Raw genomic sequence first — 13,728 nt, forward strand, 5'->3', positions numbered from 1 at the left:
AGATAATGGCTTGAAAAATCACTCGGACATATCATTATAAAGATTTGATTGTGTTATTAATCATTAAATGTTAATAAACGAGTCATTTCAAATATCACTAGATGACACATTTTTGTTTCGAAAGTAGACTTATCTATAATAAATAACTATTTTATTAATATAATATTTAAATACTTAACGAAACGTCGTGTGCATGATGAAATTATCTGATTCGAAATATGTAAGAATAAAAGTCGGAAAGATTCTTCGAAATGAATAGAATGTATGGTAATTTTGACAAATTCGACGCCTTCATTAACCTTGAATTTATTTCAGAAGGATCAGAAAAAGAAAAAACGTCGGTTAAACGTCTGTAATACGAAGAACCGAAGAAAATGTGGGTTTGCAGGTCGACGAATACCCGTTGGCGTCCATCATCGATGTCTCGATCTCTCGGATAGTCTTTCCTTATCTTCGTCTTCTTCGAAGACGCTCTTTTAGTAGCTACATGAGGAGCACGGACTTTCCGGTCGTTGACCGTCAACGTCCGGCGAACGGCCATCCATGGCTAGTGAATTCTCTTCGAAGAGCAAACTGTCGCGGAAAAACTGGGAGAACGAGGAGGAGCCGACACGTTGGTAAAAAAAAAACTTACTCTCTCGGATCGACGTGAGGTAATCGCATTCGTTGCGACTCTCATCTCAAACGAGCTCTATCCCATGGATCTTGGAATTTCGCAGCTTTCGATCTTATATTGATACTTTTTCATGGAAAGTTATTTACATCGGTCGAGTATCTATTACACCTAATATATATTTTATACTATAGTAGGAAATAATTTAATTATAAGATCAAGTATACCAACTCGTTTAGATATCCTGTGTGTATGTATGTGTGTGTTATTTATATATTTATGATATTTAGTATAAAGTACATTGTAACACAAAACTCGTATATAAATTACAAACAGATATCTGGTTTGTTCAAAAGACGCTTCTATTCGTTCTCACCACTCCGTTATTCTATGGAGTACTTTTTCAAAGTCGACGTCGAGGTTAATGGAATCCTGGCGCGAGGCCTGGCAATATCGATCGATCGGTTTATCGAATTGTAAAAAAGTCTTTAGTTTTTTTTTTTTATAAGTATAAGCCAATATATAACATCCTTTAAAAATAAACATTTACAAATAAAATGGAAAGAAATATTTGAACGTATGCAATAATAAATTAATCGAATGTATCATCGCAACCAATCGAAGTGTAAACGTTCATATTGCTAATATCGCTAGTTTATTTTATTCAAAACCCACGGCACTTACATAGAAATTTTGGTTTTTTCTTTTTTGATCACAGTATTATCGAAAGACACTCGTTAATCGACGATCAGTCATCGTAAGATACACGATAAATAAAGCGATTCTAACATTAAGTTGGCCTATCTATCGCGAATCATCGGCATAGTTAGGACTCGTTCGGAATTCGATCTTCGACGCACCGTTAGTATTAATAGTTCTAACACTGCACCTAAGGCAGAAAATAAAAGAAAGAAGAAGAGAGAGAGGGAGAGACAGATTGTACAGAAAATGGCTGCTCGGTGAAATATGTTCACATGTGGAATCACATTGATAACATTCTTCAAAAATACAAAAGCTATCTTTTCTCATTTTTGCAATTCGATATTATTCGAATTGAAGATAATTGTGCGATTAGAAGCAATAATTTCATTTCTCTGAAGTTTTTAGCATCCATGCGTGCTCGTAAAGCTCGTAAAGTGAAGAACCGGTTGGTTGGCGAAACAACTTCAACTTCAACTTTGTTGGTTTATGAAAAAAAAAGCGCGTTCTGCGTCTGCTGCACGAATGCTTTGGAATCGAATACTTATCTTGGGGAAGTAAAATATATATATATATATATATATATATATATATGTAAAGAATTTTTCTCTTTCTCACGTTTAGAGCTTTTCTCTCGCGAGAATCGAGCGAACGACGACCTTACTGAGCAATTTGACGCGGCCTAGAATCGCAATAGGACCATCCTGCCTACCAATTGCGAACGATCTAGTTATGCCACGTCTCACGTTCATTCTATGCATCGAACGGCATGCAGAATCAACAACCATATCCACTAAAAATGATTCTTTAATGGATGACAAATTTCATGGCTGTTCGATCAATAAAAATCAGGAAATATAGGAACCAAAAAGAAATATTCTTATTCTATGATGGTTACCCAAAAAATGGCTAAGTTTTAACATATTACAATATAGAAAAAAGAATGTTTTTAAATACTATTCACAGACGAGTTTAATGCAAAAAATAACGTAGAATAATCTCGAATTAAAACTTTAAACGTGTATCGTATTTCTCGAGCGTATCTGTAAAAGCACATAAATATGTAATAGAAGACACAAGATAAACGCGATAGTAGTTAAAAAACAGTTGTACCTAGTGGATAACTACAAGAGATACAAAGATTTGAATATTAAACCATTGCTAATGATGCGGAAAATGAAAGTAAAATGAACATTGTACGAACAAGCAATTACACATCAATTATTTTATCTTTATTCCAAACATGCAAACAGAGAATTAATTATACAAGAAAATGAAAAATTGGTAAAGCCAAGAGATGGTGTTATCTTGAAGCGAAGAAAATACTCGTGTAATTGTAAGTGTAATGGAAAGTGAGATATAACGGTAAAGAAAAGGGAAGAACCGCGTGCATCGATTTTTCAAAGAAGCTTAGATCAAAGATATACTTCAATGCAGAAACAACCCACTAAACCAGAACACATTAACCGTGTCAACAGAAATTACATATGCTCGTGTGTTCTCCAAATACCCTTACGCGATTCAGTCGTGCGGAAAAGGGGCGTACGTAGTTTATAATCGAAGAAAAGGAGCTACATAGAGCAAAAAAAAAAAGATTAATAGATGTACATATGAAAATGCGGATAACTAATAAAGTATTGTCGAGAGAAGAATCTAAACGTATACAAAATTCTTATTTATATTGCTTAAAAATTAATGATTAGGACTGCAATTAAATTAACACCTTTTCTCTTTGTTTTCTTTTTTTAATTGACAAAAAATAGAAACATCTACGACAAAAAATAATGCTCTTCATTTTGATTTATCCTTTGTAGAAAATATTATAGTGAATCAAAAGTTCGTGCATTCATTATGTTGAAACTTTACTTTGAAACTGCATAACGGATTGTTTTTGTAAAATTTACTTTGGAAATATTCATTTTAAAACGCCCGAACTTTTAGTTCAGCCTAATATGTAATACAACAAATAATCTCTATATTCGAACGATATACAATTCGTGCGCATAAACTTATATTTATATCTAGCAACAGAAAGATAAAAGGAGAGAGATGTAACAGCGCAAAATGGAAAGTGATGTAATTTTAAATCTTGCAGGATGACGATGTTGCGTGACGCGCGCAGACTCCGCGAGTTCAAACCACTAGTCGTTAACACCTGTCTCCATGTAAGAGAGATTGATAGATATTGAAAGAGAGAGAGAGAGAGAGAGAAGACGCTCACCTCGAAGGAGCACGCGAGTATTTCTAGGTCGTACGCCGCTCCTGACCTTTCACCCAGGATACATCATTGCCCCGAGCAAACACGAATGATAAAATGCCACTGAAATCATTCTTCTCTCTTATTAGTATGTTAAATCGCTTTTTAAAAGCGAGACGACGATCAAATTAAGTCGTATACTTAACGACACGAATTAATATAAGCTACAATTTTCCTTGAAACTTTTTTCAAACACGATTATCGATCATTGAGCTATTACTATTAAACTCATTAAAAAATCATTAAGACTTATTCAAATAATCGTATATAATTTATATTAATTAAATAATATGCTAACTCTCTATACACACGACCCATCAGCGATGTGTTCTGAACATAATTTAAAAGCTAAAGCTAAGGATATTCGATCTTTTCGCGAGAAAAATTTCAACCTTGGTTTCTCTCCTCTTCTTCCTGATCATTCGAGCGAATCCGATATACCTTGCTAGTACATATATATATGTATATATATATATACGCTATTCGAGGATAAGAAATATCGTAAAAATGTAAAAGATCGAAGGTCGCCAAATTGATCGACGGACAATAAGAAATCGATAAATCGCAGAGCCGAGCTAGTGCTGCTGGTTGCTGAACGTTAACTCCGGGATTCTCGAAAGGATAAGGCACGTAAGTAAGTACTTACGTGTTTCTCCTCCTCTTTGTTTCTCCTTTTCAAACTATCGAGATCTCTCGGTTTCGCCGGAAATTCTTTCAAGCGGAAATACACCACGAAGAATTCAAGCAACTAAATGGCAATCCGGAGATTGAAAGACGATAGAACCTTTCTAAAAGCTACTTATTCTTTTTTTTTTTTTTTTTTTTTTTTTTAATCAACGATTACAATTTTTTTCTGTTCAGAACACAATTATTCTAAATATATAATACTTCGCTAAAATTAATTTATGTTTGACGTTATAAAACGGATAAAACATGATACTTCTTTTAATACGCCAAGGCATAGAGGCATTGTACTCTTTTGGAAACGTTCCACGCGGAGATCATTGAAGTTACCGTTAACTCTATCATTTCTTTTTTCTTTTTTCAACCGATTAAATCCATTGAATCGAATAAAATACTAACTACGAGAAATTTATGGTTATGCGATCCTTCGCGCGAAACCTTCGTATTTTTTAGAATGTAGATACTCAGTAAAATACGTAAAATGAATAGACGAGAATACAGATTTATCGTCATTAACGTAGTTCGAGTAAAACTGTGAATATATGCATCAGGGATTATAATGAAGCTCTTTGCTTGTATCCTTTGATCTTTGCAAGCACGACCAATGAATCAGCCCCTGTCGTCCATTCGTTCAAATCTCAGGCTTTATTAGTCATAATTTTTATTTATCGTTTGGCAAGCTTAAGGCGATCGCGATAACGTAATTCAAAATGCGACGTATCTTACTAACGTATTGCAAACAAATACGCGACGTGCATAGACATTTCCTATTATCAACGTGTTCAAAATATATTACTGATATTTGATTTTAAACAAAATAAATAAAAGTAATCAGACAAATCTACATTGGCATCGAGGGATACGCGTATGAAAATATTAATTTTTTACAAAATAAAAAAGAGAAAAATATAATATTATATTATTCATATTATTTTATTTGAATATTACATCGAAACAATTTTATTTCTACAACTCGTTCGTTAACGTTCTCGTTTAAAAATTTTTCTGAAGAATCCTTCGGTATTGATGAGAAACCAGTTGACGATACTACGTAAATACATTGGGACGTTAGAAAGAATGCGATAATAGAATCGACGATGTTATCATTGAACGATGAATAGAAGTACCATGTTTAGTTGCGATGCAATAAACAAAAATCATTTTTGCAACATCGAAGAAATCTTCTTTTATTCTTACCTGATTAACCCGACCTATTAATATCCTTTTTATCGCTTTATCCTTTCGTATATTATTTTAAGGTCTTTTGTTTTTCATCATGCAAATTACGCATCGTATTATTCGAAATCGCGCTACCACATTGACTAACTCGAATAATAATATAGTTCGTTGCTTCAACGCCAGTTCTTTTTTTAGCAAGAAAATATCAAAATAACAACAATATCAATGATGATAGAACAAAATTGCGGCAATTTTGAGACGATATTAAAAATACGTATCGAAATCGGTACTCTCTCACAATCGCACTTGCTTTACGATCGAGTTCGTTGCCGAAGAGAACTCCGTGACTTTTTGCTCTAATATTAACGGAACGGAGTTAAAGTCGAGGGGGGCCTTTTCATCCGAAGAGGGAGAGGAACAGAGAGAGAGAAACGATTGGAGGGGTAGGGGGTCCGTAGATATAAAGGAGAGAGCCCCGTACTCTGGGGGCCCAGTACCATTCAAAGATGCAGACTACCGGGATGCTGCGTGGTACCAGGGCCATCTACTTTCTCGCACTACTCGCGCCTCTCGTTGATAATGCTCGTGAGTAAAAGGATAAGATCCCTTGTGAAAATCAGTGACGTGAAGTGAGAACCGTGATTAATATTTTTCTCTTGCTTTGTGAAAAATATCAAATGGGAGTACTAATGATAGTAATTGATACGAAGGATCGTGTGTTAGTTTTTCTTCGCACTTGGAATATTACTCGATTTAATCAATTAGTGTGGTATTTGACGTATTTGTGAACCGTCGTATCATTTTACAAGCAGACAATTTTGATATTCTTTTAATAAAAACTAGCATTGTTAATAACTTGTATAAAATTTAATCTGATCCAAAATTTCACTAGACTTCTCTACCTGCTTATTAATGAGATAGTTTATAATTATAGGATTTGCATAAATTTATTTGTAGTTCATCTCTATTAGAAGATTGGCTAATTGTATGTGTCAAATAAAATAATTAGAATTTCAAAAGATTTTAAAAACGAAACTGCGTAGATTTCCCGCGTTTATTTTTTTTTCTTTGTCAACATTTCGACATCTACTCTTGCATAATCGTTTAATAAACAAAACAAAACAATAAATACAAAGACTTTTCTTATATGTTATATCAACTATCCGATTCTAATTGTAAGAGCAAAATGTTATATGTTATGTTTAATGAAAGAATATAATCATTAGTCTAACAATTAGTTCACTTTTCAACACACTTGACGAGTAATTTTCCAATTAATTTAATATGAACGTGCACGATTATATAATTAATCTATTACTCACTCCCTTGTGAATAAAATCAATGATTTGAGATTTACGATTAAATTTCTATAAGATGTTAATTGTTGTCAATCATACGTTCTCTATCTTCATAGATTCGTATCCCTATCAAATATTGCCCAGCATCCCCGGCTACATTCCTGTATACATAAGAAATGGAGATCAACCGTTGGAGGAAATAAATCCTGCCTTGGCCGAAGCATTCCAAGAACACTCGGGCTTATCCAAGGTATCGATTTTGCTGTGATCCTCTGGAACAAGAACTAGAAAGCGATAACTAAAATCGTTTAACAAGAAAGTTCGATGCAAAGTAGGCCCGAATCTAATTCTTTTCTTAACGCGTTCAACTCGTACGATACATATTTTTGTGAATAATCAAATTTAATAATTGATAACATTTAAAATATCTTATAGTAAATTTCGAAAACCGTCAACGATGACGCTAACGTTTGTAATTAAATATTTTTTATTGAACAAATTGAAGAAATCATTTAATTTGATGCAGAGCATTCGATTAGATCACAACTTCAGCCAGCTCGAATCTATCGAAGAAAGCAGAGCCAACTCGGTTGTGGATGAATCGAGAAAAAAATATTACCCTGCATACGCTAGGGAATCCGGAAATTCAATAGCCGGTAATGAGAAGCGTGAGGAAGAAGATACGCACGCTGAAAAGAATCCTGGCTTTCAAGTACCGAAACTCGTTTCCCTTTATGAATTGCACGAAAAATTGAAGAAGGCGCAGAAGGAGGATCAACTGAAAGATGGTTCCGATTTCAAGGTGTCTCTGGAAAAAGTAATTTTATATGATTCTTTATAATTATGGATGTATTTACACAAAATAATTTTGTTAATCGACTCTGATATAGATTTATTTTCTTTTACGAAATTTACCGGCAACGAACAAACATCTAAACATATTCCAAATGAGTTTGCATAAGAATTCGCTTCGTGAGTCATTATAATTATCGTGATAATTGTGAAATCATTATAATTAAAAATAAACATTATTTTACACGATGTTCTCATATACGCAAATGACGAATAAATACTATGACGTTTCTCCACGAAATGACCATTAATTATTTCTATACGCGTTGAATCTTCGATTGAATTATGCTACGCGTATATCGTATTTACATGCAGAAAAATATCTGTAGATCTTTATCCGTCTGTAAGGATTGCTGATTGAGCGGATAAAATGAATACATTCAATGTCACGCGTTATATCTCTATAATTTCTCTTATTCGCATCATGTTACAAGAAAATTAAACAGCTGATTAAGATTTGATTCACCGATTCAACGGGTTACCAACGAATACGTACATCGTTAATCATTCTGATTAATACAAATCCGTCCGACTATATTCGACATATTCTCACATTGGTAAAACTTGAATTCACATTCGAGAGATCACGGTGAAATAACTTTTCCAAAAGAATCCAAATGCAAATTTACATATTTGATACACAGTCTCGTCTAACTTATCATTTAAAATATTCCTATTTTTGTTTTCTTTTCAACAAAATATGTTATTTTAATTTCATAGGTAAGTTCGATCTTATCGACAGAAAAGAGGGATAATTCAGACAGACTGTCGACAGAGATTGAGAAAGAGGAAAGCAAGCCGAATGATTTATATGATCCTAATCCAAATTATCCTGAGCTACCTGCTGAGATCGGGCACAATCGTGATACTCCGCAGGACTTCGTGTCTGTGATAGGACTAGAATCGCTGACCGAGCAACCGAACGTTCGCCAATACAAGGATCTCTCACATCTTACCGAGGAGAAAAACGCGGTCGACGATAAAAACACGAAGGAGGAGGAACCGGTTAAGGAGCAACGTCCTTCGGATATTTTGTCGAACGTGCAGAAACTTTCGCCGATCGCTCCACCGGAAGCTTACGCGAGTCAAAAATCCGACGAGAAGGTAGAAAAGAAAACCGAAAAAAAAACGGATAGCAAAACAGAAACATTAACCACGCAAGAGCCGACTCCTCTCTTTTATAAAGATTTATCTCATCTTTCCAATGACCAGAAGGTAATCGAATCTTCCAATAAGAAGGATGAAAAATCAGAGAAGGAAGAAGAAACTTCTTCGGATGCCATTAAGGATACAGGTATTTATTTTAAAGTATTATTATTGTGAAATCATTTATAAAAACTATAAAATTGTATTATATATAAAATGATTTGTGTGTGAATTTGTTGTCACCATTAATAACTATATAATAATAGAATGAGTATTTAAATTGATCGTTTTATTTTTCAATAAATGATTTCTCTCTTACAGTAGTGAAGGAAACAGCGAAAGAAAAGAACCCTACGAACGTTTACAAACTTTCTCCAATTGCTCCGCCAGAAGCATACGAAACGGAAGAGAAAACAACGAAGAACAAAGTCGAAGAGAAGCCTATCAATACGTCGCTTGTTCATCTACCGATTCACCAACCAATGGTCCATCTTTATAAAGATCTCTCTCATCTCTCGAACGATGAAGAAGAAACGGCCACCGAAAAAGAAAATGAAACGCCGATAAAGGTGGAATCTCCTTACAATGTTTCAACAAACGTTTTTAAACTTTCACCGATTGCACCACCAGAAGCATATTCGAAAAAAGACGATCAAGATATTGTCCCTAGTGCGATACTCATGCAAGAAATCGTCCACGATGATGAAAAAGCAGAGTCTCATAGGACATAACGACGACGTATCAACGTAATCTCGAATAAAAGAGACTATTATAATACTTTCATCTCATTGACTGAGAACTTTGTCGTCGATCGATTCAGGATCCTCTCGTTTTACGATTTTTAAATGTAGGATAACATTTCCGTTTTTTTCTTGTTAAGGAAGAAAAAATAAATACGTAATATGTCGATCCTTTATAATATAGGCACGTATATTATTTCGCTCAATTAACGTTGTCCCGAAAAACTTTGTTCAAATTTACAGAAGCTCGAAGAGATATTGTAAATTTGTTGAAACAATAATCTTCGATCTCTCTTCGTCATCGGTAACGTTGGTTTGAGCGGATACATAGAGAGGATTTCGATACTTCATTTATAATAAATCTTTGAAAGATTTCAGCGTTCTTTTCTTAAATCATCCGACATGCTTCAATCGATAACAATAAAAATATGATAAAAATATTATTCTATCTAAAAAGATACATGAAATATAGCAACACATATTTTAATTTGAAATTTTATTAATACAATTGATCGATAATTGATATAATGTATCTGATTATTTAAAAATGACATTAACTCCGCATACAAATTTTTGATTTCGTAATTTCTATCTTATAATTTATTTCGTATCCTATAATTATTTTCACCATTTTTTAAAAAAAGCGTTACCGGAAGTTTCTTAACGCCAACAGTTCTGACTGCATTCGAAGCAGCAACAATCCAATTCTTTGCAATTTCCTCGTCCACGTATATATCAAAGTAAGATCTACGATCCTCGAGAAATCTTTCACTGGTAAGAACGAAGATCTTGTCGTAAAGTCGACAAGCATAAGCCGGTAATTTTTTGCCAGCTTCCGGCATGTAGACATCTTCAATAACGTAACAACGACAATTTCCTTGAGGCCAACTGGGTAATACAAGTTCATTTTTCTTCTTTTTTTCAAAATCCAATCGATACTTTTGATCCTTTGCATTGGATAATTTTTCGGAGGATCTTCTTAAAGTACTTGGATCATTATCCTCGTCGATGCGAATTTTTGCTATTCTAGATAAAGCTGATACTAGACAACGATTTTTATCCTTTACGCCAGAACACAAATCAATTTTCGTGTTCGAACTGAAATTCTTCGATGATTGATAACTCGGTGGATCGTCGATAACCGAAGAACGTGAGATTACTTCCAACGATTTAGTTGTATCTTTCTTTTCTTTCGTCGTTACGTTCATCCTTGATTCTTTTTCTTCAATCAACTTGCCACCGATATTAAAGACGAGACATGTTAACGTGACCAATAAAATAATGTGATGCATAGCGTTACTTTGCGATTAATTGGATATCACTCGTAATAATTTTGATAAAATATTATTTTTAATGTCTTGTTAAAAGACAATATCGAGAGCGTCGTCGCAATGTCTTGCTGGAAGAAAATTTACTGAAACCGAGAGAAAAAAAGGAATAATAAATATTAAAGTTATATCTACGAGTTCAAACAAAGTGTTAGAGTACGTTACGAGCAGAAATTATAAAATATTCTGCTTCGTAAATGTCTTTTATGTTCAAAGACCTTATTTGTTCTTCAGATATTCTTCGATTTTGTTTAGTCTGCTTCTAACTGTTCATCGTCTTGATTTTATCGACGAAATTAAATAGAATTATATTCGACTTTGAACCAATCTGTGATTTAACTGATACTAAATACTAATATTGATTCTTGTCTATAGATTATTGCGTTTCAAATTTTTACTATAAAAAAAGATTTGATAAATAATTCTAATTCTAGTTATCAATAATTGATACCCAACGTTTCTTCATAATTATGCACATTTTTTTTAGATTACAAAGTCAACAATTTAGAATGTGTTCTTTTGTTAATTTTCTTTTGTTTTGCAAAAGTAACAGACGATAACAAATATAGCTAATAAAAAATTGAAATAGGTACGAATGTGTTAAACGAATATCACGAATTTCAATGAATTAGAAAAATTAATTTTGTTTTCTTGCTACTAATTAATAACTTTCTCGATCTGTGAATACATTGCGACATTAGATGAATTAAGTTTTATGAATGAAAAGCATTCATTCAACAAACGTCTCACAATCAGATAAATGTAAAAATCTTGAGAAAACTATAACAGAAAATATGTTTAACTTTTTAAACAAAATTTTGTAAAAAGACACAATGTTTACGAAATGAATTCTGTAATTCCAAGAATTTTACTTTTCATATAAACGTAAACGCAATAATTATTACTACGAGATTTTACTTATCCCAACGATCGAGTCGACATTTATACGGAGTATGGGCATGCGCATGCGATTGGCGATGTCAACAATTTAATGCAGCGCGTGGCTTGCACCTCATTTTTCGGGGAGACGTAAATGCATCAACCTTGGAATGAATTTCTTGCATTCTTTTAACTGCTGATATTGTTTTATTAACTGTAATCTAAAAATATCTAATACTATCGTAATCAAAAATAATTCCTTGCAAAAATAAAAATTGATAAATTTCAATTAATGAGTGTACAAAGTCTAACCTAACCTAACGTAACCTAAAAGAAGTTACATTACAACTTATTATCATCGTTAGATAGAGCTATTAATAAATAAAAGATTCTTACTAAATAAAGAAATATGGCTGGACAACAGCATTCCTTCCCACCTGGATTTCCAAATGTGCAACATTCTGCGATGAGAACACAATTTGGAGGAGGAGAAATGGTTTCTGGTTTAATGGGACCTCAACAAGGCGGTGAGTATTTACAGTGAAGTTGTTAATTATTAAAAAGTAGAAATATAGAAAGAATTATAGAATAGCATTAAATATAGTAATATAACGGTGCTAGGTATAGTAAGTCCGCAGCAATTTGGAGTAGGAGTAGGTGTTGGCGTTGGAATTGGAGGAGTAGGTTCTAACGCTATGGGAATGCCAAATGCTCAACAAGTTTTAGCCCAACAACATCAACAACAATCGGTTGCCATGCAACAACAAATGCAACAGATGCAGCAACAACAATTGCAATTGCAGCAACAACAACAAGCAGCTCTCGTACAACAAACTAATCAGATTAGTAATCAGGCTACTACACCGCAAACACCTGTTGCACCAACACAACTTCCTCCTCAACAACAACAAAATAAAGATCTCAACACTGTTAGCTTGTGTAAATTTGGACAAGAGATTGTACAAGATATTGTAAGTCGTACTTTAGATGTCTTCCAAACGCTTAAAGTACTTCAACTACCTAATGGTAAGTTTTGATTTAAATAAATTGGTTTGGTAAATACCAAATTGATGATATAAGATTCTATTTGATTACAGGTACATCACAAGGAGCTAATATTGCCAACAGTAAGAAAACTAAAGTACAAGATCAGTTAATGACTTTAAAGATGTTATTTAACCGTTTGAGGCGGATTTATGAAAAATGCAATGAAAATTGCCAACTTCAAGGCATGGAATATACACACATTGAAAGTTTAATACCGTTAAAAGAAGAATGGGATATGAAATCAGAGGAGAAAAAGACATCTGAGGCTTATAAATTAGCATTCAAAGAAAGTGAAGAAATAATGGAGGTTAGTAAAAGTTTAGAAAAAGTTTAACACATGTCATATTTTATTCTAATCAATTATTTTATGTTTCTAGCAAGTCATATCAAAAAGTAAGCACATTAAAGAAATAATGGACAAATTAAGACGTATCATTTTCGAAATAAATATTATGTTAAACATGCGCCGATCTTAGATTACGAAAAATATATACTTATTTAAGTTGCAATAGACTGATACTATAAGATAAAGTAATAATATCTTAATTAATATAAGAATGTAAGGAGAAATGTATGACTTACCTACCTCTTAAAATAATCTTACTATAAGATAAAAAAAATTGTTTATCTTTCTACCGAAAAGCCATAATGTTTGCAAACGAGTTCTGTGATTTGAAAAACTTTACTTTACGTATAGACGTTAAATGCAATAATTTTTGCTATGAAACTTTACCTATCTCAACGATCGAATTGACATTTATACAGAGTATGGGCATGCGCATCGCAATGTCAAAAATTTAAAGTACAACGCGATTTGTATGTTCTACAAAATAACGTATATGAAACGATCTTCTAATGAATTACTTGCGTTTTTTTAACTGTTAATATTATTTTATCAACTACAATCTAATAACATCTAACTCATTGTAATCAAAAATAATTGTTTACTTGAATAAAAGTTGATACGTTTCAATTAACCCTTTTATATCATGACTTTACTTAAATT

General features: G+C 33.1%; 3 protein-coding genes across 4 annotated transcripts; 2 read left to right on the forward strand and 1 right to left on the reverse strand.

The window, feature by feature from the left end:
• The first annotated feature begins 5,909 nt into the window (after positions 1 to 5,909).
• LOC122520293 lies at positions 5,910 to 9,842 on the forward strand. 2 transcript variants are annotated; one of them, XM_043640404.1, is made up of 5 exons: positions 5,910 to 6,017; positions 6,847 to 6,980; positions 7,257 to 7,547; positions 8,303 to 8,876; positions 9,050 to 9,842. In XM_043640404.1, the coding sequence occupies exons 1-5, from the start codon at positions 5,939 to 5,941 to the stop codon at positions 9,457 to 9,459; spliced, it is 1,488 nt and encodes a 495-aa protein (XP_043496339.1). In that variant the 5' UTR covers positions 5,910 to 5,938; the 3' UTR covers positions 9,460 to 9,842. The 2 variants fall into 2 exon arrangements, with proteins under 2 accessions (XP_043496339.1, XP_043496340.1); XM_043640405.1 differs by having other exon boundaries at positions 9,053 to 9,842.
• Positions 9,843 to 9,983: 141 nt separating this feature from the next.
• LOC122520297 lies at positions 9,984 to 13,325 on the reverse strand. The gene is made up of 2 exons (XM_043640414.1): positions 13,309 to 13,325; positions 9,984 to 10,882 (listed from the first exon to the last, which is right to left on the reverse strand). The coding sequence occupies exon 2, from the start codon at positions 10,758 to 10,760 to the stop codon at positions 10,062 to 10,064; it is 699 nt and encodes a 232-aa protein (XP_043496349.1). The 5' UTR covers positions 10,761 to 10,882; positions 13,309 to 13,325; the 3' UTR covers positions 9,984 to 10,061.
• LOC122520296 (mediator of RNA polymerase II transcription subunit 30-like) lies at positions 11,706 to 13,699 on the forward strand. Its single transcript, XM_043640413.1, has 4 exons — positions 11,706 to 12,202; positions 12,297 to 12,701; positions 12,773 to 13,029; positions 13,100 to 13,699. Exons 1-4 carry the CDS (start codon positions 12,085 to 12,087, stop codon positions 13,196 to 13,198), a joined length of 879 nt encoding a protein of 292 aa, XP_043496348.1. The 5' UTR covers positions 11,706 to 12,084; the 3' UTR covers positions 13,199 to 13,699.
• The last annotated feature ends 29 nt before the right edge of the window (positions 13,700 to 13,728 follow it).

This window comes from Polistes fuscatus, unplaced genomic scaffold (assembly GCF_010416935.1).
Source record: "Polistes fuscatus isolate 324 unplaced genomic scaffold, CU_Pfus_HIC Scaffold3, whole genome shotgun sequence".
NCBI lineage: Eukaryota > Metazoa > Arthropoda > Insecta > Hymenoptera > Vespidae > Polistes > Polistes fuscatus.

Excerpts from the sequence above, each read along its gene's own strand:
- LOC122520293 (XM_043640404.1), top strand. The coding sequence starts at position 5,939 with ATGCAGACTACCGGGATGCTGCGTGGTACCAGGGCCATCTACTTTCTC. Across the intron at positions 6,018-6,846 it reads GCCTCTCGTTGATAATGCTC|ATTCGTATCCCTATCAAATA; the intron begins GTGAGTAAAAGG and ends CTATCTTCATAG. Across the intron at positions 8,877-9,049 it reads GGATGCCATTAAGGATACAG|TAGTGAAGGAAACAGCGAAA; the intron begins GTATTTATTTTA and ends TCTCTCTTACAG.
- LOC122520297 (XM_043640414.1), bottom strand. The coding sequence starts at position 10,760 with ATGCATCACATTATTTTATTGGTCACGTTAACATGTCTCGTCTTTAAT.
- LOC122520296 (XM_043640413.1), top strand. The coding sequence starts at position 12,085 with ATGGCTGGACAACAGCATTCCTTCCCACCTGGATTTCCAAATGTGCAA. Across the intron at positions 12,203-12,296 it reads AATGGGACCTCAACAAGGCG|GTATAGTAAGTCCGCAGCAA; the intron begins GTGAGTATTTAC and ends TAACGGTGCTAG. Across the intron at positions 13,030-13,099 it reads AAAGTGAAGAAATAATGGAG|CAAGTCATATCAAAAAGTAA; the intron begins GTTAGTAAAAGT and ends TTATGTTTCTAG.